General features: G+C 39.6%; 1 protein-coding gene across 2 annotated transcripts; it reads left to right on the forward strand.

The window, feature by feature from the left end:
* Window positions 1–5,833: 5,833 nt before the first annotated feature.
* Window positions 5,834–13,813, forward strand: LOC123657744 (translation initiation factor eIF-2B subunit alpha). 2 transcript variants are annotated; one of them, XM_045593259.1, is made up of 7 exons: window positions 5,834–5,948; window positions 6,036–6,137; window positions 6,271–6,410; window positions 7,318–7,434; window positions 7,680–7,792; window positions 8,257–8,401; window positions 13,499–13,813. In XM_045593259.1, exons 1-7 carry the CDS (start codon window positions 5,936–5,938, stop codon window positions 13,775–13,777), a joined length of 909 nt encoding a protein of 302 aa, XP_045449215.1. In that variant the 5' UTR covers window positions 5,834–5,935; the 3' UTR covers window positions 13,778–13,813. The 2 variants fall into 2 exon arrangements, with proteins under 2 accessions (XP_045449215.1, XP_045449214.1); XM_045593258.1 differs by lacking the exon at window positions 5,834–5,948 and having other exon boundaries at window positions 5,968–6,137.
* The last annotated feature ends 1,404 nt before the right edge of the window (window positions 13,814–15,217 follow it).

The raw sequence follows: 15,217 nt of genomic DNA on the forward strand, positions 1-15,217 counted from the left end.
TTTATCCTGTGTTTTGCACGTTGGCTTATAATATTTAAAACTTTTGAAATTTCAGTTGTCAAGTTGTTCAGTTCTTTGCTTAATGGCTTTTAGTTGTGTCATTTTGACACATATCATTTCGCCAATGTCACGTGGAATGGAGAACACACGAAGGAGATTGTTCGGTTTCGGGATTTGAGAATACAAGTTTAAAATTTTAATTAAATATTGAAAATACACGAAAATAGTATGTATTTATTCACAATACTCTCAACCTGGAAATGTACAAAAATATAAAAATATTTATACGTATATAACATATATATATTTATATTTCACTATATATTTCACTACTAGCTGACCCGGTGAACTTCGTATCGCCTAACACAAACTTTATCGTAAGGTATTAAAGTTCAAATTGACTTTTAAGTATTATCACAAATCTTTTGTATGGGAGTATAGAAAAGAGTTGTTTTTAGACTTTTTCAGGAAATTTAAATTTTTTTTTTTTTTAGAATTTTTCTCTCCGTAAGAACTATCCTCGTACTTCAAGGAATATTTTAAGAATTAGCGAAATCGGTCCAACCGTTCTCGAGTTTTGCGCTTAGCAACACATTCAGCGATTCATTTTTATATTATATATATATATATATATATATATATATATATATATATATATATATATATATATATATTTCACTGAGGTAGGGCACAGCAGGAATTTCCTGCTCAAAATATGGAGCAGCCCGACTGGGGTAGTACCTCGACCTTACAGAAGATCACAGCAAAATAATACTGCTTTCAAGCAGTATTGTGTTCCTGTTGGTGAGTAAGGTGACCAGAGCTCCTGGGGGGGATTGGGGATTGGGTCGGCAACGCGCTTACGATGCTTCTGGTGTTGCAGGCGTCTATAAGCTACGGTAATCGCTTACCATCAGGTGAGCCGTACGCTTGTTTGCCGAACTAGTGATATAACAAACAGATATTGATCAGAAAAGTAAATTACATATGAAATGTATCATCCTCGGTGGAATACTCAGCTGATGCAGTTTTTGCCTGAGTACCGCGAGAAGAACATTGTCATATGCAGAATTTATGTCTAGGAATACACCCACAAGGTACTCTCCTTTTGCAAAAGCTATTCGAATATCTGTGGTGAGAATGCTGAGACTATCCATTGTGCTCAGTCCCTTTCGGAAGCCAAATTGAGAGGGAGAGAAAATATATCTACTTTCCATTATCCATTCCAAACGGTTCTTCAACAGATGCTCTGTAATTTTCGCTACAGTAGATGAAAGGGTGATGGGTCTGTAGGAATTTTAATCTGACGGATTCTTGCCTCGTTTTAAAATTGGTAATACTATTTGTGTTTTCCAAGAGTCTGAAAGAACGCCTGTTGTATAAAATCCATTAATTATGTTTAAAACTCGAACCTAAGATTTATGATTTAAGTTTTTTATAAAAGAGTAAGGAATGCCATCTTCTCCAGGTGAGCAATCTGTAAGCCCAGACAAAGCACACTGGAGCTCAGAGAAGGAAAATGGAGCATCCATTTCGTCTGAGATAGGTTTTGGAAGAGAAGGAAGAAAGTTGTTCTGGTGAGGAACATAGGGAGGAGCAAGTTTGTCAGCAAAATTGTTAAGCCATTCTGATGGATCATTAGAAGAATTATTACTTGAAATGAGGGAACGATGAAATTTTTTAAGTTTTGTCCAAACTACTGAAAAAGGAGATCGCGGAGAAAGCGATTCACAAAAATGAACCCAGCAGCATTTTTTCTTTTTCGACACTAATCTCTTCAATTTTGCGTCTAACAGTTTATAAAGTAAAAAATTAGAAGGGGACATAGACACAGAACACATAGACTGCCTCTGTTTATTGTTTAGATACACAAGTGCATTTTTCATCCCACCAGGGAGTTGAAAGCACCTGTTTTTTGGGAAAATGTTTTTTAGGAAAATGAACGGCAGCAGTTGTAAGAGCATTGATAAATGATTCGTAACAGAGAATGATATTTTGACCACCTACAAAACCTGAGATAGTGTCTAATATGTCATCAACAGAACTGGCAAAGTCAGACCAATTTACATTTTTGAGGGAATATTTTAAATGGGGATTAGGATTTGAGATAATAAAAGAAGTGGAACTTTGATTAAGGGATAAGATGATGCATATCTATCATAAGAATGACAGCCCCATGCAGTGTGATGAGCGATAAAGTCACCCATTATAAGGACAGGAGGAGGTAGTATAGAAAAGACAGAGTAGAGATCTGGAAAAAGGGAAGAAGAAGGATGAAGTATATATAGAAAGGATAGAAATGTTTAAGGATCTCAAAGCAACAGCACTAAAGTGCTGGCTGGGAGGGAGGGGGATTTGAGAAAATGGTGTAAAATGGCGGATAAAAAGGGCACAACCTGGATAACCATCACTTCTGTCATCCCTCAAACAGGAGAAACCTGGGACCCGAAATCTAGAACCAGGAACTAACCATGTTTCAGAGATGGCAATAATGGACGGACTATGCTGATTGATGAGGGAAATGAGTTCATGTTTTTTTAGGACGAATGCTCTGGCAGTTTCACTGAAGGAAGTTGGTTGGGATCATTATTCATTAGCAAGATTAGCTAGTTTGGAAAGGTTAAGGGCAACGTTGGACGGTAGGGGAACATCACTGAATGAAACAACCATACTAAGGATGAGTTCAGTAAGCCTTTCTAAAAGGTTTGAGGAGTTTCTAAAGGAAGGAGTGTTATTGTTTTCATTATTAGCGCAATCGTTAAGAGTGGTAGAAGGACAGCTGCCAATAATGGCTTGGTGGGCTTGGCTATCGTACCCTTTCCCAAGAGGGGAAGAGGGGCGAGCAGAACGGACTACGGTTTTGCGGTAGGAGGAGACGAATTGTTTGAGGAAGGGCTGGCATTGTAGGGGTTTAGAGAGGGAGGAAATTTAGTGGATGCTTCGAAATGTGGACAATTATTACTAACGGCCATTTCTAATTTAATCGAGTGTTGTCGCGAATACTCGGGGCTTCTCCTACCTTTCTCCGTAGTTAAATGCGTTCCTGAGCAATGAACACAAGAAGCATTGTCCTTAGTGACATCACATGAATCTTCACCATGTTACTGTGAACATTTGTAGCACCTCGGATTTGATCTGCATTGATTTTTAACATGCCCGTACCGGCAGCAACTGAGACACATGATAGTAGGAAGGTTGCAGGTTTCTACAGGAAAGGCAGTGTGGTAGGAGAAAATTTTAGTGGGCAATATTTGTCCCCTAAAGGTCAAAACTATGGATTGGGTAGGAACTCAGGTGATGACGCCCTCATTGAGAACTTTGCGATTCATACGTCTCGCTTTCACAACTTCACCGCATCCAGCCGGAAGTTCCAATGAGTCGACGAATTCCTCTATCGACCAGTCCACGGGAACTCCTTTAACTAAACCTATTCGAGATATATTATATGTCGGGATAAAGGCATTATATTTGCAGAGGCCTAAAATCGGGTTATTCAAGAATCAATTAGCTGCATCAGCAAAATTAAATTGAACAGAGATTTTATTTCTGCCTAGATTTTTCACTCCGTCTTTTATGACGGAGCTGATTTTATGTTTATATAAAAATTGGCCAAACTGTATCGCACGGATAGTAGTTCCTGCGGAGGGCTCAGTTACTTCCCGCGACACCTGAACGATGAAGGGGCCTTTATCATCACCTGAGTATTTTTTAGGACCTTCAGAGAAAGATGGGTGTACGTAAATGGATTGGATGGATGGATTTGCAGTGGCCGGGTTGACAATTCTTTTCTTAGATGCTACATCAGTTAAAATACGTTCATTTGGTCGTTTACGAGATTCAGACGATGAATTAAACTTAGAGGGATCAGGGATATTGTTAAAAATTCCAGGATCGGGGGGATCCGGAGGTCGGTCGATGGAGGTCTTGAATTAAAAAACTTATTTCTAAACTAAAATAAATTTAAGTATACTAAAAATAAGAAATAACTAACTACGAATACTTACAACAACCAGTAATGAGAGTAAAATACAATGATTATAAAAAACAGACTATTTTTACAGTAAATAAACGAAAAAAATGAAAATAAAGAACCAAAACCTCTCTAATACGTGTGTTAGCCAAAAGTCAAAACCACTAAGGCACCAATCCAAAATTTTCCCACGTGACATTGGCGAAATGTTAAGTGTCAAACTGACACAACTAAAAGCCATTAATTAGCCAATTAGCCATTGAGCGAAGAACTGAACTGAAAATTTGTACCTCAACCTATTTTCACTTATAATCTATTTCACATAGGATGGGTACGGTGACATTTGATATGTTCCAATACACGCTCACTATTTTCAACAAATCGGATAAATATACATTTTTAAAAATCACCAATTAGTTTCCAAAGCAAATAATAATGCTTGATTAGATTGGAATTGTATTTATATATGCGTTTTTACATTTTTAACAAAATAAAAAAGGTACAGAAAAAATGATAACTTAAAATTACAGGCATGAAACGAAACGTTTAATGATAGGGGTTGACACGTAGTAATCGGCTAAAATAAATAATCGTAACGGCCATCTTGTGAATCGCGTCATCTCACTGACTCGAAATATCTCAATCAGTACTTTCTGTCTCTTGTATGCTTCCCGTGTTTTGGTTTTGCCAGTTGCTATAGTTGTATTTGTTGCTGTTTTATTGTTGTTAAGTTCTGTTATTATTATTTTTTTGTTATTCATTTTGTGTGTGTGTTCTGTTCTGTAAAAAGCCGAAAAGAACAAAAGAAGACCGTTTCAAACAGTCAATTGGTTGTCCGCTTTCGGGAATACTTTGAACGGGAGTGAGAAAATAGCGGTCCATTATTATCTGTCAACCACATAGTGGATCGAGTTGCACAGGCACTTGAAATTAGGCGTAATACAGTGTCAAAAATTACTTCAGCCTATCGCAGTCCACTGTTGGACATAGGCCTCCACGAGCTCGTGCCAAAAAATGGCGTGAACTCATGTGTGTTGCCTATAGTCATCACGCTGGGCGGGTTGGTGACTGTAGGGCCGGCTTTGTCGCAGTGAAGACGCTGTTGCCCGTCTTCGGTCTGTGTATTTTAAAGCCAGCAGTTGAATGGTTATCCCACTATCGGTCGGCTTTATAAGTTTCAAGGTGGTAGTGGAACTGTGTTATCCCTTAGTGGCCTCCTACGACACCCACGGGAAGAGACGCTGGTGGCTATATTCTTTATTGCCGTAGCCACACAGCTTAGTGTCAAAAATAAGTAAAGAAAAGTATGGTGACACCAATATGGAAGATAATAAGTTATCGACTCCCAAAAAGAGGCAAAGGAAATAAATGTTTGATCGTTGAGGTTGAATATGATTATTAGCGGAGAAATGAGTTGCCCACAGATTTACAATAATTAATGTCTTTGAAAGGTGCTAAATTATTTAATGGAAGTGTGACATCGTTATGGCGACTTTTAAATAAAATTGGATTTCCATAAAATAAAAAAAAAGTTAACAAACGGAAAAGTGCGTGAAAACTTTGTGACATTCTTAGAAAAGGCGAAAAACATTACGGATTGGAACAACGTAGTATTCTTTGACTAGACATGGTTGAACGCCAATCATACTGTTGGCAAAGTATCACCCCTTAAAATATTATTTATTCACTATAGCGATGATTAATTTTTAATAAGCAGTTAAAAAAATTTTTTATATAATCGATTAAAGGTTAACCGCATTTGTAATCGATAATCGAATTACATCAATTAATTATGCATGGTCACCTCACTATAGAGTTAATTTGACATGTGTCACCGTACCCATCCTACGTGAAATAGACTATAAATAATGAATAATGCCAGATACACGAGATAAATCGTTTTTTAGTAAATCTTGAATTATATTTAATAATAAGTATTGTTATTGTAGATGAATTGAGAATAAAATGAAGAAAGAAGGTAAATTGTATACATATTTGTAGTACACGCATGAAGGGATGTTTTTCTATTGTGCTTACAACGTGTTGTTTCAATTGTTTGTTTTAGAAGTTCAAGAAATATTTCTGAAGATCCTACGGGAAGAAGAAGATGTTTCAGCTGGAGTTGCAGCTATTAAAACCTTATTAACTGTTATAGAAAATTATAAAGGTAATTTTTTCTCACAGAACATAGCACATGAAACATCCACATTTATTGAATAGTCTTAAGGTTATATACTATTATAATATTCGTCACTGATTTTTTATATTCTTTATTAGTCACTGCTCTCTTACCCTTGCAGTGGCAACAGTCAGGGAATTGGATCTTAATCTGCAACTGGCAGTGGAAGCAATGCGCCAATGCGACCAACCTGTGACTGCCATATCGTCAGGATGCCAACTTTTCATGAGATTTATTACTTTTGCCAAACTTGATGTAAAGGTACTTTAACAGACAGATTACACACATTTCAATTACTATATGATTCTTTGTGATAATAAATAGTCTTTTATATATAATTTTTTTCTCTTGTTTATGTAACATATAAATATTGTAAAATTTTAGTTTGTGTTGGCCATACTAAAACCACTATGAATGGTTAGTGGTTAAACTTGTTATGTAGAACACTCACTTCAACCTACTACAGTCCACTGCTGGACATAGGCCTCCACAAGTTTGCACCAAAAATGGCGAAAACTCATGTGTGTTGCCCATAACCACGCTGGGTAGGCGGGTTTGTGACTGCAGGGCTGGCTTTGTCGCACCATAATGCTGCTGCCCATCTTTGGACTGTATATTTCAAAGCCGGCAGTTGGATGGTTATCCCGCCATCGGCTTTATAAGTTTCAAGGTGGTTAGGTTAGGTGGTGGTAGAACTATGTTATCCCTTAGTCGCATTTTACGACACCCATAGGAAGAGAGGGGGTGGCTATATTCTTTAATGCCATAGCCACACAGCATGTAGATAGTTTTAGCTATTAATCCTTTTGTTTTTGTACCTTCAAGAAAAAGTGGAGGTTATAAATTCTATTATATTTTTTTATGTATAACTTTTATCTGGGCATACCGATTTTCATTATTCTTTTTTAAATTGTAAAGCTGGTGGTTAATGTGCGTTCCCATTTCAATTTGATTGAGATCTGACAAATACTTCTTGAGTTATCCCTAATAATGCATATTTAATTGTATATTTATTCAAGTAGTTGAATAAATATATTTGTAGGTTGAATAAATATATTTTTATTGGATTTGAATTTGATTTGTTTTTCTTTCTAAGCAAATACAATTATGAAAAATCTGTTCTTGAACTTGTGTAACTAAAAGTGCTATTTATTATTAATGATTGCAGTCTTTTGAAGAATGTGAACAAATAATGCTGCAACGTGGCCGTATATTCTTAGACACACTTTTAGAAGCAAGAGGAAAAGTTGCAAAACAGGCCTTACCTTTTATTAGTGATGGTTGTGTAAGTAAATTGTATTCCTTATTATATATTTTAATACTAATTATTTGATATTGATCATTTTGATTCCAGATTAATAAAAAATTACATTACTAAATTTTAATCAATTAACATAAAAATTTCTCATCAACTCCACTCTTCATGCTTTGGCCTAATATATTATTATAGTTTTTAATTATATTTGTATTAGTTGTTAGTCCAATAAATTTTCACTCAAACAATAAAATTTCTTAATGGAAAAATTTCAGAAAATTTTAACACATTCTCGCTCAAGAGTTGTACTTCAAGCCATGATAGAAGCTGCAAAAGCCAATAAACGGTTCCAAGTTTTTGTCACAATGTCTTGTCCTGATAATACTGGGTAAGAAAATGGCATGGCATTATTTTTTATAACTCACTCAAAAAAAAAAGGATGTTCATAGTTTGACTGTATTTTTTTGAGCTTTTTATTGTGATTATTTTATTGAAATTCTTTATTAGATAGAATAAACACTCGTTTCAATATACAAGATGTTCGAATCCTAATTGCGTTCTTTCAATGGAGGGGTTCTGTAGGTGTAGGTAGGTCATCATGTTCCAAGTAAAAAAAGCCCTAACCCTTTTTAAAATATTACTGTCTTAATATAAGAGCTACTCTGGCAACGTACTTTTGCATAATCGTCCACTATTTTTCTCAGCCCTAAAAAACCTTGATAAAGTGAAATATTAATACTAACTGCCTCATACTACTAAAGAACCACGCATATGGAAACAAATTCTTTGTCTTGTCATCGTCGTCGTATATCGTTTTAATAGTATAAAGTAACATTAGTCAACTAATTTCAGCGTTCGAATGCACAAAGAGTTACTAGCAGCTGGCATTGAAGCTACACTAATTTTAGACTCAGCTGTGGGATACATCATGGAGTCGATGGACATTGTTATGCTAGGCGCTGAGGGAGTCACAGAAAGCGGTGGAATTATTAATAAGGTAATGAAAATATAATATATTTCATGACGCACTATCTCACTGGTCATAGCAATATTCTGCTGCAAAGTCTGCGGCAGCCTGCCTGAGGTAGTACCTCAACCTTACAGTAGATCTCAGCTAAATAGTACTGCTTTTGATTTGAAGCTTTATGACCTTGCGCTGAGTCTTGCTGAAACGACCATTCTTGGTTATTGAACATGGTGTTGTTAAGGGGCTTAACTACCTTCTCAAAAATGGTATCTTGATTCACTAATTGTGCTGATGTTTTGATACCTTTTTCATAACAATATGGCTCAGTCTCTCTTTCATAGCTAACACCCCAACAAACCATCACTGAAGTCGGACAATACCCACGTTTTCCTTTGTTGGCTAATTGGGAAGCTTCCTTAGAGCTTTGAGCATAAATATGGTCATTTTGTTTGTTAAAATAGTAATCAGTTGCAATTCTCATCTTTAAACAAAATTTTTCTGTGATCTCCCTTTGCGTACCGATTAAGTAGTTGATTTGATTTTACCTCCCTATTCTTTTTTAAATTACCAGTTAAGAAATGACCAGCGCGTCTCTTATAGACCGTAAGTCATCTTTTGAAATACGCAACATGGTTCTAGGTGCTATCTCCCGAGGTAAAATCTTTTGATTTCGGGACAGAATTTCTTCGAATTCTTTTCGCTTACTGCTTTGATCTTCTTCTTCTTCTTTGAAGACTATGGCTCCATCAGCTTTTCGCCGATGATTCTGCCAATGACAAGTGCTTAAAGTGGATCAAAGTCTGGAGACAGGGTTTGATTTTGACAGTACAACAGTGGCTTAAGCCGCTTAAGCTGCGGTTAATTGAAAATATTTGAAATGATTATTCACCAGTTGACTGTTTACCTATAACACAAGCATTAAGTTGCTTACTTTAGGAACAGACGACCGTGTGTCTGTGTGTGTTGTTGATTATGGTTCTAGGTGCTATTTTCATCTCCCAAGATAAAACCTTTTGCTTTCCGGACAAGATTTCTTCGAATTATTTCCCTTACTGCTTTGATCGCCTTTTTCGTACGAACACTACGTCGACGGCCAAATCTTTTTCTGTCACAAGCAGAGAAGGTCTCTTCGTGTCCAGACTATGTATATTTGATGATACATTAGCGCAGTAGTCATAGCAACTGGCTGTTGTCAAAGTGTTTATGAGTCGGTAGATGAGAAATATTTGTATAGGCATATAGATGTTAGTCTTTGTTTGGATGTTTTGTGCATGTATATTGTTTCTGGCACCTGACACAAGACTAGAATCCTAATAAAGATTAGTAAGAAAAAAAAATTTGAAATGTAAACAACATTATAGAACTTGCAGGAATAGAATTATTTTATTATAAATGGTGATGAAATATTTTTTTTTTTTTTTTTTTTTATTACGATATGGGCTTACTCTTGACCTCAGTCTAGCCCTAGAGCACAGACGAGGTCGAAGATGGAGCGAGTTCGCCCAGAAGAAGCCTGTTCACTCGCGCTTTAAATATGTTCGGGTTATATGAACTCGGAAATACAGACGCCGGCAGGGAATTCCATTCCTTGGCTGTGCGCATTAAAAAAGATGATTCGAAGCGCTTTGTACGTATGAAAGGTATATCAATCAGGTAGGAATGAAAGCCTGCGGTACGTCTGAAAGTCCGATGGAAGAAAGGAGATGGGGGTATGAGCTCGTGCAGCTCCAGGGCACACTCTCCAAAGTACAACCTGTAAAAGACCGTTAGACTGGCAACCTTTCTTCGGTGAGCCAGAGTGTGAAGAGATTTCACCAAACTGGCATTACCGATAAGCCGCTTGGCTCTGCGTTCCACTGAGTCCAGTGTGGCGAGTTGATATTTGGCTGAGCCATCCCACAAGTGACTACAATATTCCATGCACGATCGGATTTGAGCTTTGTATAGCGTAAGAAGTTGTTTAGGCGTGAAATATCGCTTAACCTTATTTAAGATGCCAAGCTTTCTGGCCGCAGTTTGCGCTTTGGACTCAATGTAATTGCCAAAGTTGAGGTTAGAATTCAACTCTATGCCAAGGAGGTCGAGGGTATCGGACACAGGGACAGGTGTACCACGGAAAGTAGGAGTCAAGTTGAAAGGACTCCGTTTGGTGGAGAATAAACAGGCCTGCGTTTTGGCGGCGTTGAACGTGACCAGGTTGCAATCACCCCATTGGGATACTTGCTCCAGTATTGAATTTGTTCGTTCCACCATGGCCTCTCTCTGAGAACGTATTACGTCCCTGCTGTCTTTTGCGCTGGACAAATATCTCTCAACAATCGTACTGTCATCTGCGTATCCAACAATGCCTGGTCGTAGCATGTCGTTAATATGGAGCAGGAAAAGAGTTGCAGAGAGAACAGAACCTTGAGGGACGCCGGCGTTTATATCCATCAGGTCAGAGGAGCAGCCGTCCACGACCACTCTGATCGACCGTTCACTCAAAAAGTCTGAAATCCAGCTACAAAAGTCAACAGGGATGCCGTAAGCAGGAAGTTTGCTAAGGAGACTTGCGTGCCAAACCCTGTCGAAGGCCTTCGAGATATCTAGTGATACAGCGAGCGCCTCACCATGTTTCTCTATGGCTTCGCCCCAGCAGTGTGTGACATACACCAGAAGATCTCCAGTAGACCGCCCCTGACGAAAACCGTATTGGTGGTCACTGAGGAGTTCATTGTGCTCTAGGTAGTTCAGCAACTTGCTGTTAAGTACCTTTTCCATGACTTTGCAGAGCATGGAGGTGATGGCGATTGGTCGGTAGTTGCAGGGATTCACTCGGCTACCCTTTTTGGGCACTGGCTGCACATTAGCCAGCTTCCAAGATTTTGGCACCGTTCTAGTTTGAAGAGAGAGGCGGTACAGGCGCGTGAGAACAGGAGACAGCTCAGGTGCACAGGCCTTTAGGACGCGCGCAGGTATACCGTCAGGTCCACTAGTCTTATTCACGTCAAGGTTCAGCAAAACTCTACGGACCTCTTTATTGTGGATCGTGATCTCTTGCATAGAAGAGTCACATCGAGGCAAGGATGGTGGTTGTGTAGAGCTAGCGTCAAGACGCGAATTGCTCGCAAAGAGAGATGCAAACAAGTTTGCCTTTTCCACTGCCGAGTGAGCTAGCGAACCATCAGGCTTCTGCAGAGGAGGCAATGTAGGGCGGCAGAAATTGGACTCTACTGCCTTCGACAGAGACCAGAATTGTTTACTACCAGGGGGGTAGGAGGCAAGTTTAGCGCCTATACGACGGATATGGTCGAATCGGGCCTTTTGTAATATCCGTTTGCAGGACTTGGCGGCTGAATTAAAAGCTTTCTTCCTCGTGCGAACCCTCCGCGCTCCAGCTTTGGCATCGCGGACTTGTACCCAAGCTTTGTAAGCAGACTCTTTAAGGGCTTCAGCATGGGCGCACTCAGCATTGTACCAAGGTCGGGATTTGTGGTCGAGCGATATGTCGGAGAATGGTATAAAGTATTCCATTCCCTGTCGAATCACGCCCGCAACTGCCTCAGCCGAACACGAGGGGTCACCTGAGGAAAAACAGACTTGCCGCCAAGGGAAAGATGCATAGAAATGCCGCATCTCTTCCCAGTCCGCTAACTCATATCGCCACACCCTTCTTGTGCCCCTTGGACAGTTGTCCGGAGGAGAGGCGGTTGATATGGATTTCACCAGACAATGGTCGGATGATCCTAGAGGGGCAGATACTGAGACCGAGTGTCTGTCTGGATCTGTAGTCAGCAGAAGGTCCAGGCAATTGGCTGTATGGCTAGCAATATCTGGTACCCGTGTTGCAACCTGTACCATCTGGGTAAGATCGAGTGCTAACGCGAATTTGCGCGCCTCCCTCCCAGCGTGGCATGTTTTCTCGTACGGGAACAACCACTGCTCGTGGTGGGCGTTAAAGTCCCCGAGAAAAACAAGTTCCGCCGTCGGATACCGTTGCTGCGCTTTGTCTGCCATCTCTGTAAGGTGGTCGAAGAGCCTGGTTGTCTCCTGATCTCCACTGTGCGACCGATAAACACAGGCGTAGACAGTCTTGTCCACGCCGGTGTCCACTAAAACCCACAATGTAGAGAACCCGGTCGCTTCAAAGCACCGGAGTCGCTTATAGCAAATGTCATTGCGGACGTACACACAGACCCCAGCGTGTTCCTTGAACTTATGTTCTAATGAGTAGCATGGGTAGTTGAGGTACGTCGCATCTGCTGGACATTTGATTTGCGTCTCCGTTAAGAAAAACAGATGCGGCTTCACGGTCTCGAGGTGGTGGTAGACCGGGTCAATATTGGAATGCAAACCTCGGATGTTAATGAGGTGCACCTTCAGTGGGAGGAAGTGCAGCCGTTTTTTAACTTTTTTCCTTCTTTGTGCTTTTTTCATATTGAGGAGTGATGATGGGGAAGCAGTTGGATGTCGAGGCGCAGCTTTTACCATGCGGATTCCCTAGGCTAAGCCGACCATTAGAGGAGCTCATCTGGAGACTGCGGGGACGCCCGAGCCCCCCTGGAAATCGCCACCGGGTCCTCCCACCCAGTCGCCAACTGGCACGGTGGAGCCATCCCAGGATTTTTCGCGAGGTGGCGGGGCAGCCTTTGCCACGTGGCTGGCGCGCTAGGGCCCCCAACTGCCTGCGGTCGGTCAACGGCAAGACCGTGCCTCGGATCCCGCTACCCTCCAGTATGAGCTACCCGGTACAGTGCAGTCCAAGATTCCGAAAAAAAAAACTGCGCAAGCTGCGCAACTGACACTCTTCTAATCCCCCAAAGGCACTGGTACTCCCGCTCACAGACGGAACGCAGTAAGCTGCTTGGCGTCTGGTTCCGACGGGAGGGTGGTCGCTGCCAGGCGGCCCCTGAGTGGGACCTACCACCGCATTGTGTGGGGGTCGTTCAGCCGTCACCAAAAGTAAATTAGTGGTGCCGTTGCCCGGGGTGGACCACTAGGAGGTAGACCCCAACCACCCCTCCGTTGCCCGGGGTGGACCACTAGGAGGTAGACCCCAACCACCCCAGTTCACTCTGAAAATTCTGATTACATTTTAAAATAATCAGTATATATACAGAATCAGTATAGTTATGTATTATTTTACAGATCGGTACATACTGCCTGGGACTGGTAGCATTGGAACTCAAGAAACCTGTGTATGTGCTAGCAGAAAGTTTTAAATTTTCAAGAATATATCCTCTCAATCAACGAGATGTACCGAATGAGTTCAAGTATTTATCAAGCGTGCTCAGTTCTGGAGACTTGTCAAAACAGCATCCTTTAGTTGACTACACACCGCCGGCATACATTACTTTATTGTTTACTGATCTGGGGATACTGACGCCGTCTGCTGTTAGCGACGAGCTTATTAAGCTTTATTTGTAATTTTGTAATGATTTTGAAATATACTTATTATGATTATTTAATGGTATATTTTTAATTTTATGATACATACAACTACATATACTTTACACTTAGATATCCTTGACAAAAGAAAATAAAAGTAAACAACAGCCACAATCAGTACATTCCGATACACAAAAAATGCTTATAATAGAATTTTAATGTTGAGACACAGTTAACACTTAGCAATACACATACATAAATAACATAGTAAAAGAGGCATATAAAACTACACATCAACATACACAAACAAATACCTCTTCCTCTATAGGCCTCTTTCCCCATGTAGGAGAAGGATCAGAGATCCACCACACTGCTCGAATGCGGGTTGGCGGATATATTCCCTACTAGAGTAACGATCGCCATCAGGTGTACATGATAACAACCGAGACCCGACAGCTTAACGTGCTCTCCGAGGCACGGTGGGGAGACCCACAAGGACTGCACAAACACCCAGACCACGCCAAATACCTGTATGGCCAATATAAATGTTTGTCATATAGGATCAAACCCGCAACCGCCAACGCAACAGGTACAATCCATGGCTATGACCGCTGCGCCAGCGCGGCGTCAGCGTACATAAGCTAGTTTCAGTGCTTCAAACGAACCAATATCATACAAGTACGTATTGAAGAAGAGTAGTCCTAAATGTGAGCCTTGTGGGACACCTGTGGGAATTTTAACGTAATTGGAGCAACATCCAGCCTACTACTACTACCACCTGAGAACGATTAGTCAAATATGACTTTACCCACCTAAGTAACTCCCCGTGGATACCCAGAGTTTGTAATTTATATATTACATACTTAAATACTGGTAAGAATAACTTCTATTGTCCTCACGCCTTTAAAAAAAAGTAAGTTCAGTAATTTGGTGTTAAAAATAAAAACCATCCAATTTATTCTGGCACTTTTATTAATATAATGTACGAATATATTTACAATAAACATGTGTAACATTAATACAAACAATACTAGCTAAACACTCGATAGCTACTGTATCTCACTTGAGTTGTTGTTTTGTTACGTACTCTATCTATATTCTATTATATAAAAATATACCACTAGGCAAGAAATAATAATTATTTACTTGGAAGCACAGTGTTTATCACAATTATTTTTCCAAATTCATTATTCATTCGTATATATAAATATAAAAATTTAGTAGTTTACAAATTTTAATAATATTTTTTTTAAAATCTTACATAATAAAAATTCCATAATTGAATAGGTAAATTTCAGTAAAAAATAGTCAAATTATAAACGCTATTTCATTTAGTTTAAGAATCTAAGCTGATTCTATAATTTAAAATGATCTGTCAAAAAAAAGTAGGAAAAAAGTAACAGAAAGCCTATAAGGATTACAGAGAAGGAATTTGGAAATAAGTAGGATATGTCAAAGAAAACTTAATCATATAGAATT

This window comes from Melitaea cinxia, chromosome 11, assembly GCF_905220565.1.
Source record: "Melitaea cinxia chromosome 11, ilMelCinx1.1, whole genome shotgun sequence".
Taxonomy (NCBI): Eukaryota; Metazoa; Arthropoda; class Insecta; order Lepidoptera; family Nymphalidae; genus Melitaea; species Melitaea cinxia.